Source organism: Eulemur rufifrons, chromosome 30, assembly GCF_041146395.1.
Source record: "Eulemur rufifrons isolate Redbay chromosome 30, OSU_ERuf_1, whole genome shotgun sequence".
Lineage (NCBI taxonomy): Eukaryota > Metazoa > Chordata > Mammalia > Primates > Lemuridae > Eulemur > Eulemur rufifrons.
The window spans coordinates 118,248,307-118,261,802 of record NC_091012.1 but is presented as its reverse complement, the minus strand read 5'-3'; the positions used below and the strand labels follow the sequence as shown (position 1 = coordinate 118,261,802).

The following is a 13,496-nucleotide window of genomic DNA, read 5'->3' as shown; positions in this document are numbered from 1 at the left end:
ATTTTCAGTTGTCCAGATAATTTCTTTCTATTTTTAGTAGAGATGGGGTCTCGCTCTTTCTCAGGCTGGTCTCGAACTCCTGAGCTCAAGCAATCCTCCTGCCTCGGCCTCCCAGAGTGCTAGGATTACAGGCGTGAGCCTCCACGCCAGGCCCTGAGCCAGACTTTTTAAATGGCTTTAAAAAACCCCAACAATTTTAAAAAGAGTTAAGATTAATTTATTAATTCAAATATTTATCAAAAGCCAACTGTTTGCCAAGCACTGTTTTGGGTGATGAGGTTATAACAATAAACAAACAAAAAGTTCTGCCTCCATGAAACTCACATTCTCATGGAGGCACACACGCTAAACATATAAACAAGTAAACTATACAGGTACGTCAACTGGTACTAAGCTCTCAGGAGAGGGTTAGCATGGGGCAATAAGGAAGAGCCATCAGAAAGTGGAGTCTTGCAAGTCCTCATTGATAAGATGCAGTTGAGCAAAACTTTAAGGACTTGAGGGTATGAGTCATACAGGTATTTGAGGGAAGGGTGCTCCAGATAGAGGGATCAGCAAGTGCAAAGACCCTGAGAGGGGAGTGTGATTGTCTTGTTCAAAGTACAGCAAAAAGGCCAATGTAGGCAAAGTAAAGCTACCAAGGGTTGGGAGAAGAGTATTTTCCTTGCTCGGTAATTTGGACTTGGTTATGTGACCTGCTTTGGCCAAACGAATGTTAGTAGATATGACACAAGTAGAGGCTTATAGTGTCCTTGAGTGGTTGGGCTTGCTCTCTTGTGCTTATGTGCCATAAGAAGCACATGGCTCAGATAGCCTGCTGGCCCAAGGAGGATGGATGAAAGACATGTGGAACAGACCTGAACCCAACCTGCAACCTGGAGTCAAACTCAGTGGAGTGCCAGCAAAATCCAGCCAACCAACAGATGCATGAATTAGAAATATGTAACTCGAGAATTTTGTGGTTATTTGTTATACAGCAACAGCTGACTGATATACTGTCTTAAGGCATCAAACTAGCCATATACAATGTTTATGGGTTGTCTACTCATATACCATGTAGCTACAATATAATAGGCAACCCTGAAATGTTCCTGACTCTAACAACCTGTGGCCACAAGCCCCCTGCCCAAAAAGCCTTTTCATTTATTCAACAAGAAAATACTTATTGAGTCCCAACTGTGCATACAAGGAACTCAGCCAGTTCTTATTCCTATTTCACTGATTCATCACCTGCTGAAAAGTATATTGCTACCATTTGAGGGATTTTAAACTTAGTTAATGGCAATTCTTTAACATTAACACTTAAACTTGATTCTACTCCAAGGTGAATCCCACAAACACACATAAAAATTCCTTTTGGATTATTAGCTGTACAGTTGTCTTGGCTTGTCTGAAGTTGGTCCAAAGAAATCAGTGAAACATTTTAAAAATGACTGTTTCAAAATAAGGAAAGACATAGTCAAAGTTAAATAGTACCTTGATATAGCATAATATGATAGACTTCTTTAATCACTACTGAAGTGAAGAAAAAAGAAGTGGGATGATTCAATTTAGTCTCAGAAAAAGGAAATGAAATGGCTTGCCATGGCACGATATTCTTTAATCTTCTGAGACATACGATGGTTTCAGACTTTCTGGAAGGGATGATATCCCATCTGACTTGCTTCCCTTCCCTCAATTCAAATGCTGACAATGGTTCTACTTGTTTAAAAAGTGATTTTAGCCAGAACCTATGCAGCCTATGCGGAATAAATACAAGACTCCTTACTCCTGTGATTTTGTCTGCACCTAAACAAATTATTTTCTCTTTAAAAGAAAGGAGCTGTGTATACAAAATTGTTTTCTCTTATAAAAGTGGTGGTGTATGAGCAAATATGCCCACCAATATTTTTCTTTGGATTTTAACCAATTTCTAGCTTGGTGTGTTATTACCTTACTACTTAAGTTTTTCCTGACTTTCTCTGGTTTTCCAGGAGAAAAAAATACAATGATTTATACAGTACCTGATACTTAGCTCCAATTACTTTTTTACATTATGACTTAGGATAGATGCTTTCAAATTTACCCAGAAATGCTATGTATAACTTCTTTAATATATGGTAGTATATAATGATGCTAATTATTAAAGCTGGTCAGTTTTGAATGGTGGTGAAAGATACAGAATTTAGTAGCTAAATTTCCTAAATGGGTAGACTGTTCCATATCTACACAAGAATGTATTATGCTTGATTTCCAAAACATTAATTCAACAAGCACTTTACTGAATTGCATAAAGGGTGCTCAAATGGTAAAGACAATGAGCAAGACGTAGGTCCTGTCCTTAAGGAGCTTAAGTTCCCGAGAGTTCTAGGGAGAAAAAAATACTAATACCTATCTACAAAACAGAATAAATTACAAGATATAATGTATGATTGAATCACAAAGGAAAATTCATTGAGGAAAAGGAAAGAATGGTATATTTCAAGTTAAGAACACATTGTGTTCAAGGCCAAAGAAGACCAGGTTAAGAAGTGTGGACTTTATTCAACAGACAAGCAGGAGTCATAAAATGCTTAGGAGGGGAATAATAGGATATAATTTGAATGGTAGGAGAGTAACTGGACGCATCTGGAAGATAGTTTGGAAAGGGAGAGATACCAAAGGCAGAGAAACCAATTAGAAAACTATTCATATTATCTATTCAGGTAGTACATGATGAAGGCTAGATTTGCACAGACTCAGCTGAATTTAAGAGTTTTTCTCTTTTTTACAAGAAGCAAAACAGACTGACGTTGGTGATTGGATTGGTGGTAATGGGACATGGCCAAGGAAGGTAGAAAAGGGAAAGTGTGGAAAATGACTTTGTATAGATTGGAAAATTGGAAGAGAGGTACTGATGGTTGATCATGATTTCAGATTGGGTTATATTTTTATCCATGGTTTTATCCAGAAGATGCTCAGGAGAGAGGTATGAGCAAGAAATCTTAACTTAGAATTATCAACATAGCAGAAACCAAGGAATGAAAGGAAGGAGTGCCCAGGGAGCATGAAGAAGGGTGAAGGGGATGGAGAGAGAATCTTGAGGAAAGGCTTGAGGTGATGCACTGAGAAGGATATCACATCACCTATGTCATAATCTAGCATAAAACATTTAACCTGAATCCAATCATGAGAATATAAGCAGGCAAATTCAAATTGAGGAACATTCTATAAAACATCTGGCCTGATCTCTTCTAAAACGTAGGTGTCATGAAAGATATAAAGAGGCTAGCAAAGTATTCTAGATTGAAGGAGACTAAAGAGACATGACAACAAAATGCAAAGCATGACCCTTCATTAGATCCTGAATGACAAAAAAAAATAGCTATAAAGAATGTTAATTGGCAGAATTGGGAGTATTTGAATTGAAATTGTATATTAGAAAATAGTATTGTATCAGTGTTCATTTCTTCAGTGTGACAATTTTATTGTGATTATGTAAGAGAATATCTTTCATCTTGGAAGATAGATGCTGAAGTGTTTAGGGGTAAAATGTCATGATGTAAGACACATAATCATTGAATGGGTCAATAAAATAAAGAACAAATTAATCAATAAGCTATATGAACATATAAATATGATAAATATGCACATAAAACATAAATATATAGTATATATAAAGATATGTTAAAATATAAATATATAAATAAATGTTAATCTAAATAAATATATGCATAATTTAACAACACATAAATATAAAAGTATATAAATAAGTAGATGTAAAGCAAATGTGGTAAAATGTTGAATTAATTGCAATGTTGTCATAAGTTTGAAATTGTTCTACATAAAAAGCTAGGGAACCATTCTGTTGTAAACCTCAAATATATACAATAAAATTTATTTTTAAAAAATCTGGGGGTGGGCAAGAAAAGGATGGGCGAAAACCTACTTAATGGGTACAATGAACACTACCTGGGTGACGGGCACACTTTTAAGCTTGCCTCAAGCATTACAAAAGCAATCCATGTAACCAAAAACATTTTTACCCATGTAATACTTTGAAATAAAAAAAAAAAAAAGCCAGGGAACCATTTAATTTTTTAAACCAACATACAAATAAATAAAATATAAAATGCTTTTAAAAAGACTAATCTGGAGGAAGGCCAGGAGTCATTAGAGATAAGGAGTTGTTAGGAAGTCAGACTCATGTGTGGAGCTCATGAAAGCCAAAAGAGGATAAACTTCATTAATTTCTATTTCTTTATTTGTTTATTCCCTCCAATAGAATGTAAGCTTCATTAGCACACTGTCCCAGTAGAATTGTATAGAACACATATGGTACACAGAGATTTACCAGTGATAGGTATTTTATGGTTTAAGGAAGTACATAGACTCTTTAGACAGATCACCTAACATGACTTCTCCCATATTTCACCTAAAAGAAAATCACTGGGGTGGTATATTTAAAGAATGCAACTCTCTATCCAGAATATGGTTCAGCAAATCCCAGCCTTATCACATCTCAAACCTTCAAAGCATGAGGACTCACACTGCATTTAAACACTTGTGTGCATCCTTCAAGAAGATGGTCATTTTTTTTTTAAATGAAGTCAGCTCACACAGTTCAAAAAAAAAAAAAAAAAAAAAAGTACCCCTGAATTCAGTCTTTTCTTTCAGAGGACAAACTTAACAACATAGCCTATCTATTTTATATTGGCAAGTTATCTCTTGGCTCAGTGCAGCCACTGGAATATAGCACTTCTCTCCTGGATTCAGTTCCGCCATGATCTTCTGGCTCCACAAATCTTCAGGACCACAGTCTGATGTGTACTTTCATTTGGGTGCTTTAACAGGCGTGCTACTTCTTTGACAGCCTCAACTGCCTAAATAATTAATTCTTCTAAGCACCCAGGGCTCTGAATTTCACCATTAAAATATGAAAATTAGTTTCATATGCTTTACTTACTTTGAAAAAAAGGGAAAATCCTGAAGTAAGAAACAACAGAGGTACTAAAGCTCAGTTGTTTTCAGAATTTATAGACTTTGCAAAGGCATGCAATTTTTTTTTTTCATGCACTGGACTATCATTTAGAGCCCCCAAAATCCATTAGCTAGATTCTGATCTCATGTGGAGAAAGAGAATCTGATGCAGAGATTGCCCTAATTCACTGAGGTGTAGTAAAGTCAGGAAAACAACCTCAAACATTTCCTCTTCCTTCACAAAGGAACTGAAACCTGGCTTTCCTACAAGGTTTGACTTCTCCAGAGGAGGGCATGCCTCTGCCCACTGCTCCAGGTTCTTGAATTTCATCAAATGTGCTTCAACTACCCTCTCTCCTTCCTCAGAAATGCTTACCTCCTCAGAGCCCTCATCCACCTTCCTCAAGATCTTTCCCATCCTAGTCTACCACCATCATCACCGTAAAGACCTCACCACCCTGGCCTCATTAACAGCATGAACCGCACTCCTTGCCTTTCAATGATCTTTGGCAGATCACTGGGAGGCTACATCTTACATGTAGGAATTGCTTGAAAGCATTTTACCTCCTTGCTTTCCAACTTTCAAATTTTCCTGACCGTAATCTCCTAATTTTTCACCACAAAACTCACTCACATCCTTGACTTTTCCTTTCTGTCCTATCAGTTTTGGTTAGGCATTTTGCCTCTCTTTATTCTGCTCTCATGGAAGATCTCAAGTATGAAATGAATTCCTGAACACACTATTGTACCAGGCAATAGAGTTCAAGGACTCACAGGTGTCTTCTTTTCTGTGAGGAATGATTGAGACGGTCAAGTATAACCAGTTTTGGACTCAGGGCAAAGGAAGGATAGAGCATGGGGCTGACTCAGGCAAGGCCTTAAGAGAGATAGAGAAATGAGGGGGATGGACCGAGTGTCTGTGGTCTTCATAAAACCCTCTATTGTCTAGCCTAGCACAGCAGGGAAAACCAGCGAGCAGCTGGCTAGCAATCCCTGTCACAGCCATTCATTACCACTGTAGAATGCCTCACTTGTTTTGACCTTTTATCATTGATGCCTCGTCAACTCCAGCTTTCTGAGAACCCAGTCCTAGGCAGAGAACATTGCTGAAGAATGACACCAGACCACGTAGACCATTTCTTCAACAATTCATCTAACTTTTACCTAAACCCTCCTCGTTACTTGGTAATGTTCCAAAAGTGTCTGCACTTGCCTTAATCCTCACTCATTTTTGAGATTCTCTGGTCTTTCAGTTCATGGAAAAGATAGAGGTTCTCCAACTTCCCTTTTCTTGGCTGAAAATGCTTTCTGCGTGATGCATTGACAGTGATCCAATGCTGCGGTCCCCACCCCTGGGTCGTGGGCCGGTACCAGCCCATGGTCTGTTAGGGACCGGGTGGGCCGCAGAGCTCCACCGCAGCCCCCCTCGCCCCCGGCCTTCCCCCAACCCCAGGTCTGTGGAAGAATTGTCTTCTATGAAACTTGGGGGAGGGGTGCCCAGTGGGAGGTGAGCGGCAGGCGAGCAAGCAAAGCTTCATCTGTATTTACAGTCACCCACCATTGCTCTGGCCATGGAAAAATTGTCTTCCATGAAACCGGTCCCTGGTGCCAAAAAGGTTGGGGACTGCTGATCCAATGGACTGATTTATTTTCATTTCCACTGAGTTCTCTTTAGCATCTGGCCTTTTGAGCACATTTTTGAACCTATCACTGCTTTCCCATCCTTCACTGCCCCATCACCTAAATGGAGGTCTTCCCTAAGGCACTGACTGGATTGGATCTAAGCACCTATGTTGCAGATTTTCATCTCAGACCCTTCAGCAATCAATTCTGTGGAGCTCATTCTCAAATCTCCCCAGCCTGCTATCTTGTATCAGGTGTAGACCTATATTTTAACTTCTTTCTGGACATGACTTAGAAGACCTGCTGGCTCCTCAAAAATACTATGTCCACAATCAGAAGTTTCACTGTCTTCTTCCAACCAAATCCTCTCCCCTCATTTCCTCTCCTCACATTTTATAGTCAGTCTCTAGGCCAGGGAAACTCTATTTTCAGGTAATAATCTCACAGATATCTCCTCCCACATCTCTCAAACACAGGCCCTCAGAACTCACATGTCTTGGGCTTTGAAATTGCCTCTTAACTGATCTTTCCACCTATAAAAAAGTCTTACTTTGGATCAGATACAGCTGCTAAAATACATCTTTTTAGAAATTTCTTTTTAGATCTTTCTCATCTAGAATATGATTTTTCAGTGGCTCCCTGACACCAAAATGAGTCAAACACTTCTGACCAATATTCATGTCACTATAATGTGACTCCAACTTTCCTCTGCAGCCTTATTTTCCCCTATCTCCTGCTTGGACCCTATCTTCCTACTAAACAGGACTATTGGCTGTTTCCCACCCTTGGCCTGAGCTCCACATCCTTATACCTTCATTTACACTATTCCCTCTTCCAGTTATGCCTGGTCTCTACTCCATCTTTTGGAACGCTTCACAAATATCAATTGGTCATAAAGCCTTCCCTGGTCTCCAAAATCAATGGCACCTTAATACCACTCTGCTTGTTCTGAATCACTGAAAGGTTGGCTCATGGAGGGCTAGGACTATGTCACTCATAATTGTGTCCCCTGAGGCATTTATGACAATGTATTGCCCAGAACTGCTATTAGATAATTTAGCTGATGATTTGAACCTCTAAGCAAACATTTCACCAATCCCAGATCTCTTTTTTTTTTGTTTAAATTTAGCAAAGAGCAATTCACTAATTGGGTAGCCCGCAAACCAGAATAGGTTCAGAGAGACTCTGCTCTGCCAAGTGGTTGAAGATTTATGGAAAGAAAGAGGAAAGTGAGGTACAGAAACAGTGGATTGGTTACAGCTCAGTGTTTGCCGTATTTGAACACAGTTTGAACAGTTAGCCACCTTTGAACTCAGTGATTGGCACAAGAGTAGGTTACAGTCTGTTTACACAATTCAGTTAAGTTACAGTTCACTATGTACAAAGAAACCTTTAGGCCAAATTTAAAATATTTAAGGAGGCAGCTTTAGGGCAAATTTAATTTAACAAGTGCAATAGGGAATAGTGAGAATTACAATAAACTGTAGAATACAAGGTATTAGTTTTACTATACCATATTATACTATACCATACCATACCACATTATGCCATACTATACTGAAGCTGAACTCCAATTGATTGTTTTTCTTGCAAGAAAATGAGGTCAACTCTCACAATTTTCTAAAAGAAACTAGAAATCCAAGAATATGGGTAAAATGCTTCAATTTTTAGATATTGGCCATTAACTTAAAAATAAAATTAAAGCATGATGTGGGCTCATATTATACCAGCAAAATATGAGCTTAGGTTTTATTGTAGACTGCAGGATGCCAGTTTGAAACTTTGGGGAAACAGCCTACTATATACTTTAAAGTTAGACCCATAATCCCAGATCTTGAGATAACAAAATCTGGGAGTAGCCAAGACACTTACCCATGGATTCTGAAGTTTGACTGCCAACCACTCGGAGCAGCATGGGCTGACTGCTATCTGACCTCTGTAGAGAGGTAGAAGGAGAGGACACCGTTGTACCATTCACCTTGGCTTCTGCCTGGGGCTAAGGCACCCAAAAGAAAGCAGAATTATTTTTCATAATAAACACTCAAACAAATATATAAATATAAAATATTTACATAAATATAAACATATTATAAATATTCAGGATTCAGACATTTTGACCCTATCTACCTAGAAAGCTCCCAAAGATTGCTGAATTTGGGATATTACACAGTTGATATGATCTACAGATGTTGTCTTTCTATCTGAATTGTGTTCCCTTATAAATGTGAGAAAAACGTAGAGCCACAGTGGAATGAAACTATAAATCATTAGACTAAATAGCTGAAAGATTTAGAAGGGCATGTGAGAATGGTGAAACCATGTGAGATCTCAGAAATGTAATGGAAAATCCATATTTTTGTGAAGTATTAAGTAATAAGATAGGGAGAACATATCTCAAAGTTTGAAATTCCCAGAAAGCCATAACCATGTCCATGTAGGGCCTATTACAATGCAATATCTTTCTAGGTGTTCAATGGTGGCTTAAAAATTATGTGTTTGGGATTAGAAGAAAAAAAAGGTATATGAGAAAATAAAACTGAAGAGAGTTACATTTCAAGAGGCAAATTTTTCAATTTAGAAAACCAGTGGAAATATTTCGGCATTTTTTCCCCCAAGATGTATTTTAAATCGGTCAAACAAAAAACATTTTGGTAGGAAACAATCTTGAACAAATATAAAAAGATACATTAGTTTTATTCCTCTTCTTCTATCCTGTGATACCTTGCACTTTGCCAGGCACACACCAAGCATTTAATAACAGATGCTTGTTACACTTATAAAACAGGACTCTGAGTTCTGTTTTTTTGTTTTGTTTAACAGGGGGAAGCGCATGTTTGCAAATATCCCATCTCTCCTCACTTGCTCCAGCAGCTGCCTTAGCCTATGTAACTGTGACTCCAGCTGTTTGTTGTGGTCTTCCAGGATTTGCATCCTGGCTTCCAGGCGGCCTTTGTGTTGACGCAGTAGCTTGGCCTCTGCAATGAGCTCAGCATCCCGAGGACTCTGGGGAGAGGTGGGCATCATCTCAGGAGGGGACGGCAGTGGGGACAGGCCTTTATGTTCATGCTGCTGCTTCAGACGATCATATTCTGCTTGCAGATTCCTGTTGACATCAAAGAAGTAAAAAAAAAAAAAGAAAAGAAAAAGAAGAAAAAAATTGAATATCATTATCAAATTTCATATAACATGGCAGATAGATGCATCTGACCACCACCAAACAACAGCAAGCAAGAGAGGCACTAATGAATGGTTTTAATGATGACAATCTTACCAGTGCTAAAAGAACGAGACGAAATTTGAAGCCTTTGCCTGGTGTGTTGAGGAGAGCCATGCTTTTCGATTTTTTATGTTATATTAAAAGCCTCATGAGTGCTATGTTCATATAAGTAAGTAGCAAAAGATTTCATCATTTTGGAAACATTTCTTTATAATGTCATGAACTTAAAATTTTTACACCCTTATAAATACTTTGGTTCGTGTAAAAAATTAGCAAATAATTTTCAACAGAAATGTATAAGAATATAGTATATACACCCATGTACCCACCACCCTGCTTTGATAAGTTTACCATTTGCTGTATTTTCTTCAAAACTTTGAGGAAATAAAATATGACAATTAAAGCTAAAGTTCCCCCACGTGCCCTCCTCAACACCACACCATTCCCTTCTCACCATCACCCCAAGGAAATATGCCATGCTGAACTCCATCATTACCACGACTGTATCCACAAATATTAAGTTAGACTAATAAAGATGCTGATATTCGCCTGTTTTTTCCCCTACAAAAATGGCCATTTTACGCGATGCAATCAAATAGCATTACGTTGCATGTTCTTAAACTTTACATTTAAGAACGTTATGTTTAAGAATGTACATACCGTTCTTAGAGTTGCTTTATGCCTTCAACACCGTTTTGGAGATTTATCCATGTCAATACACAATAGTTGCTATTTTAACTGCTGTAAGGTATTATTCTGTTGCTTGAATATGCCAACAACATTCTCCTGTCCATGGACGTTAAGGCTGTTTCCAACTTTTCACTACTACAAATAATGATGCAATGAACTTTCTTATACCTGTCTCCTTGGATACCTGTTTAAGAGACTCTTTACGGAATATATTTTGATGTGGAATTGTTGGGTCTTGGCAACATCTTCAATATTGCTATATGTTACCAACTTGCTCTAAGTGGTTTTACCAATTTATTCTCTCTCCAGAAGTGAATGAGGTTTTCCATTTGGCCATTTCCTCATCAAATACTTGGTGTTAGCAGACATTTAAGTTTTGGCCAATCTGATGGTGCATTTTAGTTTGTACATCCTTGATTACTGGTAAGGTTGAACTTCTTTCATGTTAAGTGGCTTTTCATGTTTCCTTTACCCATTTTCCTGTTGCATTGTCTTTTTCTTATTAAAGTTCTGGACATATTCTAGACGCATATCCATTGTCAGTTATGTGCATGGCAAATACTATCTCCTGCCCTTATCTTAGTGTAGCTTATCTTTAACTTTGCCTATGGCATCCTGTAGTACAAAAAAAATTTTTAATTTCAACAAATTCCTCTATGTTTTCTGCTTTTTATATTTTGTTTAAGAAACTCTTCCCTTACATCTACATTTTAAACTTTAAAATTTTGTTTTTCACATTTAGGACTTTACCCAGAATCTATTTTTGTGCTTGCTGTGAACATATGATCTAATTTTAGTTTCCCCCCATAGATAAACTCTTAAGCCAGCCCCATGCATTGTATAGTTCTTCTATTCCCCACTGATTTCTAACGATGCCTCTGCAAAACATCAAGTGTCCATAAATACACAGGTGTGCTTCTGAGCTCTCTATTCTATTCTGTTGGTTTATTTGTATATATCTCCATGCAGCTCGCAGCTCCCACACTATAGCTTTAAATCTGTTGGTGTCCAGTAGGCCCTCCCAGCCTCACTTCGTTCTTCCTCAAAATTGTCTTGGCTATTGTGGCCTCCCCTTTGATGTTCCCTATGATTTTAGTATCACATTTTCATATTTCAGGAAAATTTTTTATTGAAATTTTGGGTTTGAATTATATTGAATTTATAGATTAAGCTGGGAAGGACTAAGTGCATAATATTGAGTCTTCCATCCAGGAATGTGGTGAAGCCTCTCACTTATTCTGGTCTCATTTTATATCCATTAATAATGTCTTGTATTTTACTGTTTTATTTCCTCTTGCTTTACATGTTGAATGCTTAAATCATTTTTTTTTTAATTTTTGCTACTTTTTAATAAATATGTGTCAGGTTATAGATTTCCTTCTTGGTACCACTTTAATTGCATACCTAAATTTTTGATATATATCATTTGATTTAATTCAGCTGCTTACATTTTCTAATTCCTATTGTGATTTTTAAAATTTAACCCATTGTCATTTATGAGTGTTTGTATTTCCAAAGATTTTTCCCTTATATTTTTAGGGCATACTTCTGATTTAATTGCATTTTAATCACAGAATACCTATATGATACTGATCCTTTCAAATTTAGCAAGACTTCTTTTTGTGACCTAGTTCATAGTTACTTGCTAAAAATGTTCATTATTTGAAAAAAAGTGTCTTTTCCCATTTGAAAGATGGAATCTCTAAATATATAGAGTGTGCTAATTTTATTGTTCAAATTGTTTGCCTTTACTGATTTTTTGATTACTTGTAGCTATCAATTTTTGTTATAGGAGTGTTGAAATATAATTATGGATTTTTTAGTTTCCCCTTTTAATTGTCATAATTCATTTTATGTATTTTGGGGCTTATGTAGTTAGATGTATAAAAAATCTTGATGGCACTTGGACTATTTCTTATGTAGTATACTTTTTGTACCTAATAATGTTTATTGCCATGAATTTTTATTTCATTACAATTTCTGTGACTATTCCACTTTCTTTTGGTTTTATTTGATTGATGTCCAAAGAAATATAAACAAACATTATTAGCATATGAAAAGGTCTCAAATGTTTTAGAAATTACTGAGAATACAATTTCAATTGAGGACACTTCTGATATTTGATACCCAGTGACTGATCAGAACTCTTGGTATCTTCTTCCAGTTATGATAAATACCAAAATAAGATAAATAAGATGACATGGCCGGGCGCGGTGGCTCACGCCTGTAATCCTAGCACTCTGGGAGGCCGAGGTGGGCGGATCGTTTGAGCTCAGGAGTTCGAGACCAGCCTGAGCAAGAGCGAGACCCCATCTCTACTAAAAATAGAAAGAAATTATATGGACAGCTAAAAATATATATAGAAAAAAAATTAGCCGGGCATAGTGGTGCATGCCTGTAGTCCCAACTACTCGGGCGGCTGAGACAGGAGGATCCCTTGAGCTCAGGAGTTTGAGGTTGCTGTGAGCTAGGCTGACGCCATGGCACTCACTCTAGCCTGGGCAACAAAGTGAGACTCAGTCTCAAAAAAAAAAAAAAAAAAAAAAAAAGATAAATAAGATGACAGATTTCTGTTGTTCACAGGCAATATTTCATCAGACGAGAGAATTTCTTATCTACAAATATGGGTGATCTATATCTATGAGAAAAGACATGAGATGTAAATATTGAGTAGGAAAAAAGTTCCCATTGTTCAGTCTGAGAAAGTAAAATAATCTCATAACCAGGCTTCCTATTAGGAAAATATTTTCTGTTGTTCCATGCCTGGAATGAACATTCCACAGGGCATAGCATACCCTCCAAAATTCTCAGTTTCAAATGTTGGATCTCTACATTGAAGCAGAAATAAAATCCAATGTACTCTTGGGTTTTTTTCTTCATTATGTTTTGTTTTGAGCTCTCCTCTGTACCTAACATTACAAGTTTTCCAGGAATTTAAAATCATACAGGAAATCAATGTACAATCTTCTTCATCTACAGAACTGAAAAGAATCTCCTATCTGTACTGATTTAAATCCTATCACTATCA

At 37.2% G+C, this 13,496-nt stretch overlaps 1 protein-coding gene across 7 annotated transcripts in view; it reads right to left on the bottom strand.

The window, feature by feature from the left end:
• Positions 1-13,496, bottom strand: part of DMD (dystrophin) — a 1,602,346-nt gene that overhangs the window by 16,820 nt on the left and 1,572,030 nt on the right. For all 7 annotated transcript variants that reach the window (XM_069463910.1, XM_069463912.1, XM_069463911.1 and 4 more), the window contains 2 exons: positions 9,421-9,664; positions 8,434-8,557 (listed from right to left, as the gene is read on the bottom strand). In XM_069463910.1, coding sequence (XP_069320011.1) covers positions 8,434-8,557; positions 9,421-9,664 — 368 coding nt within the window. The remainder of the gene's footprint in view (positions 1-8,433; positions 8,558-9,420; positions 9,665-13,496) is intronic.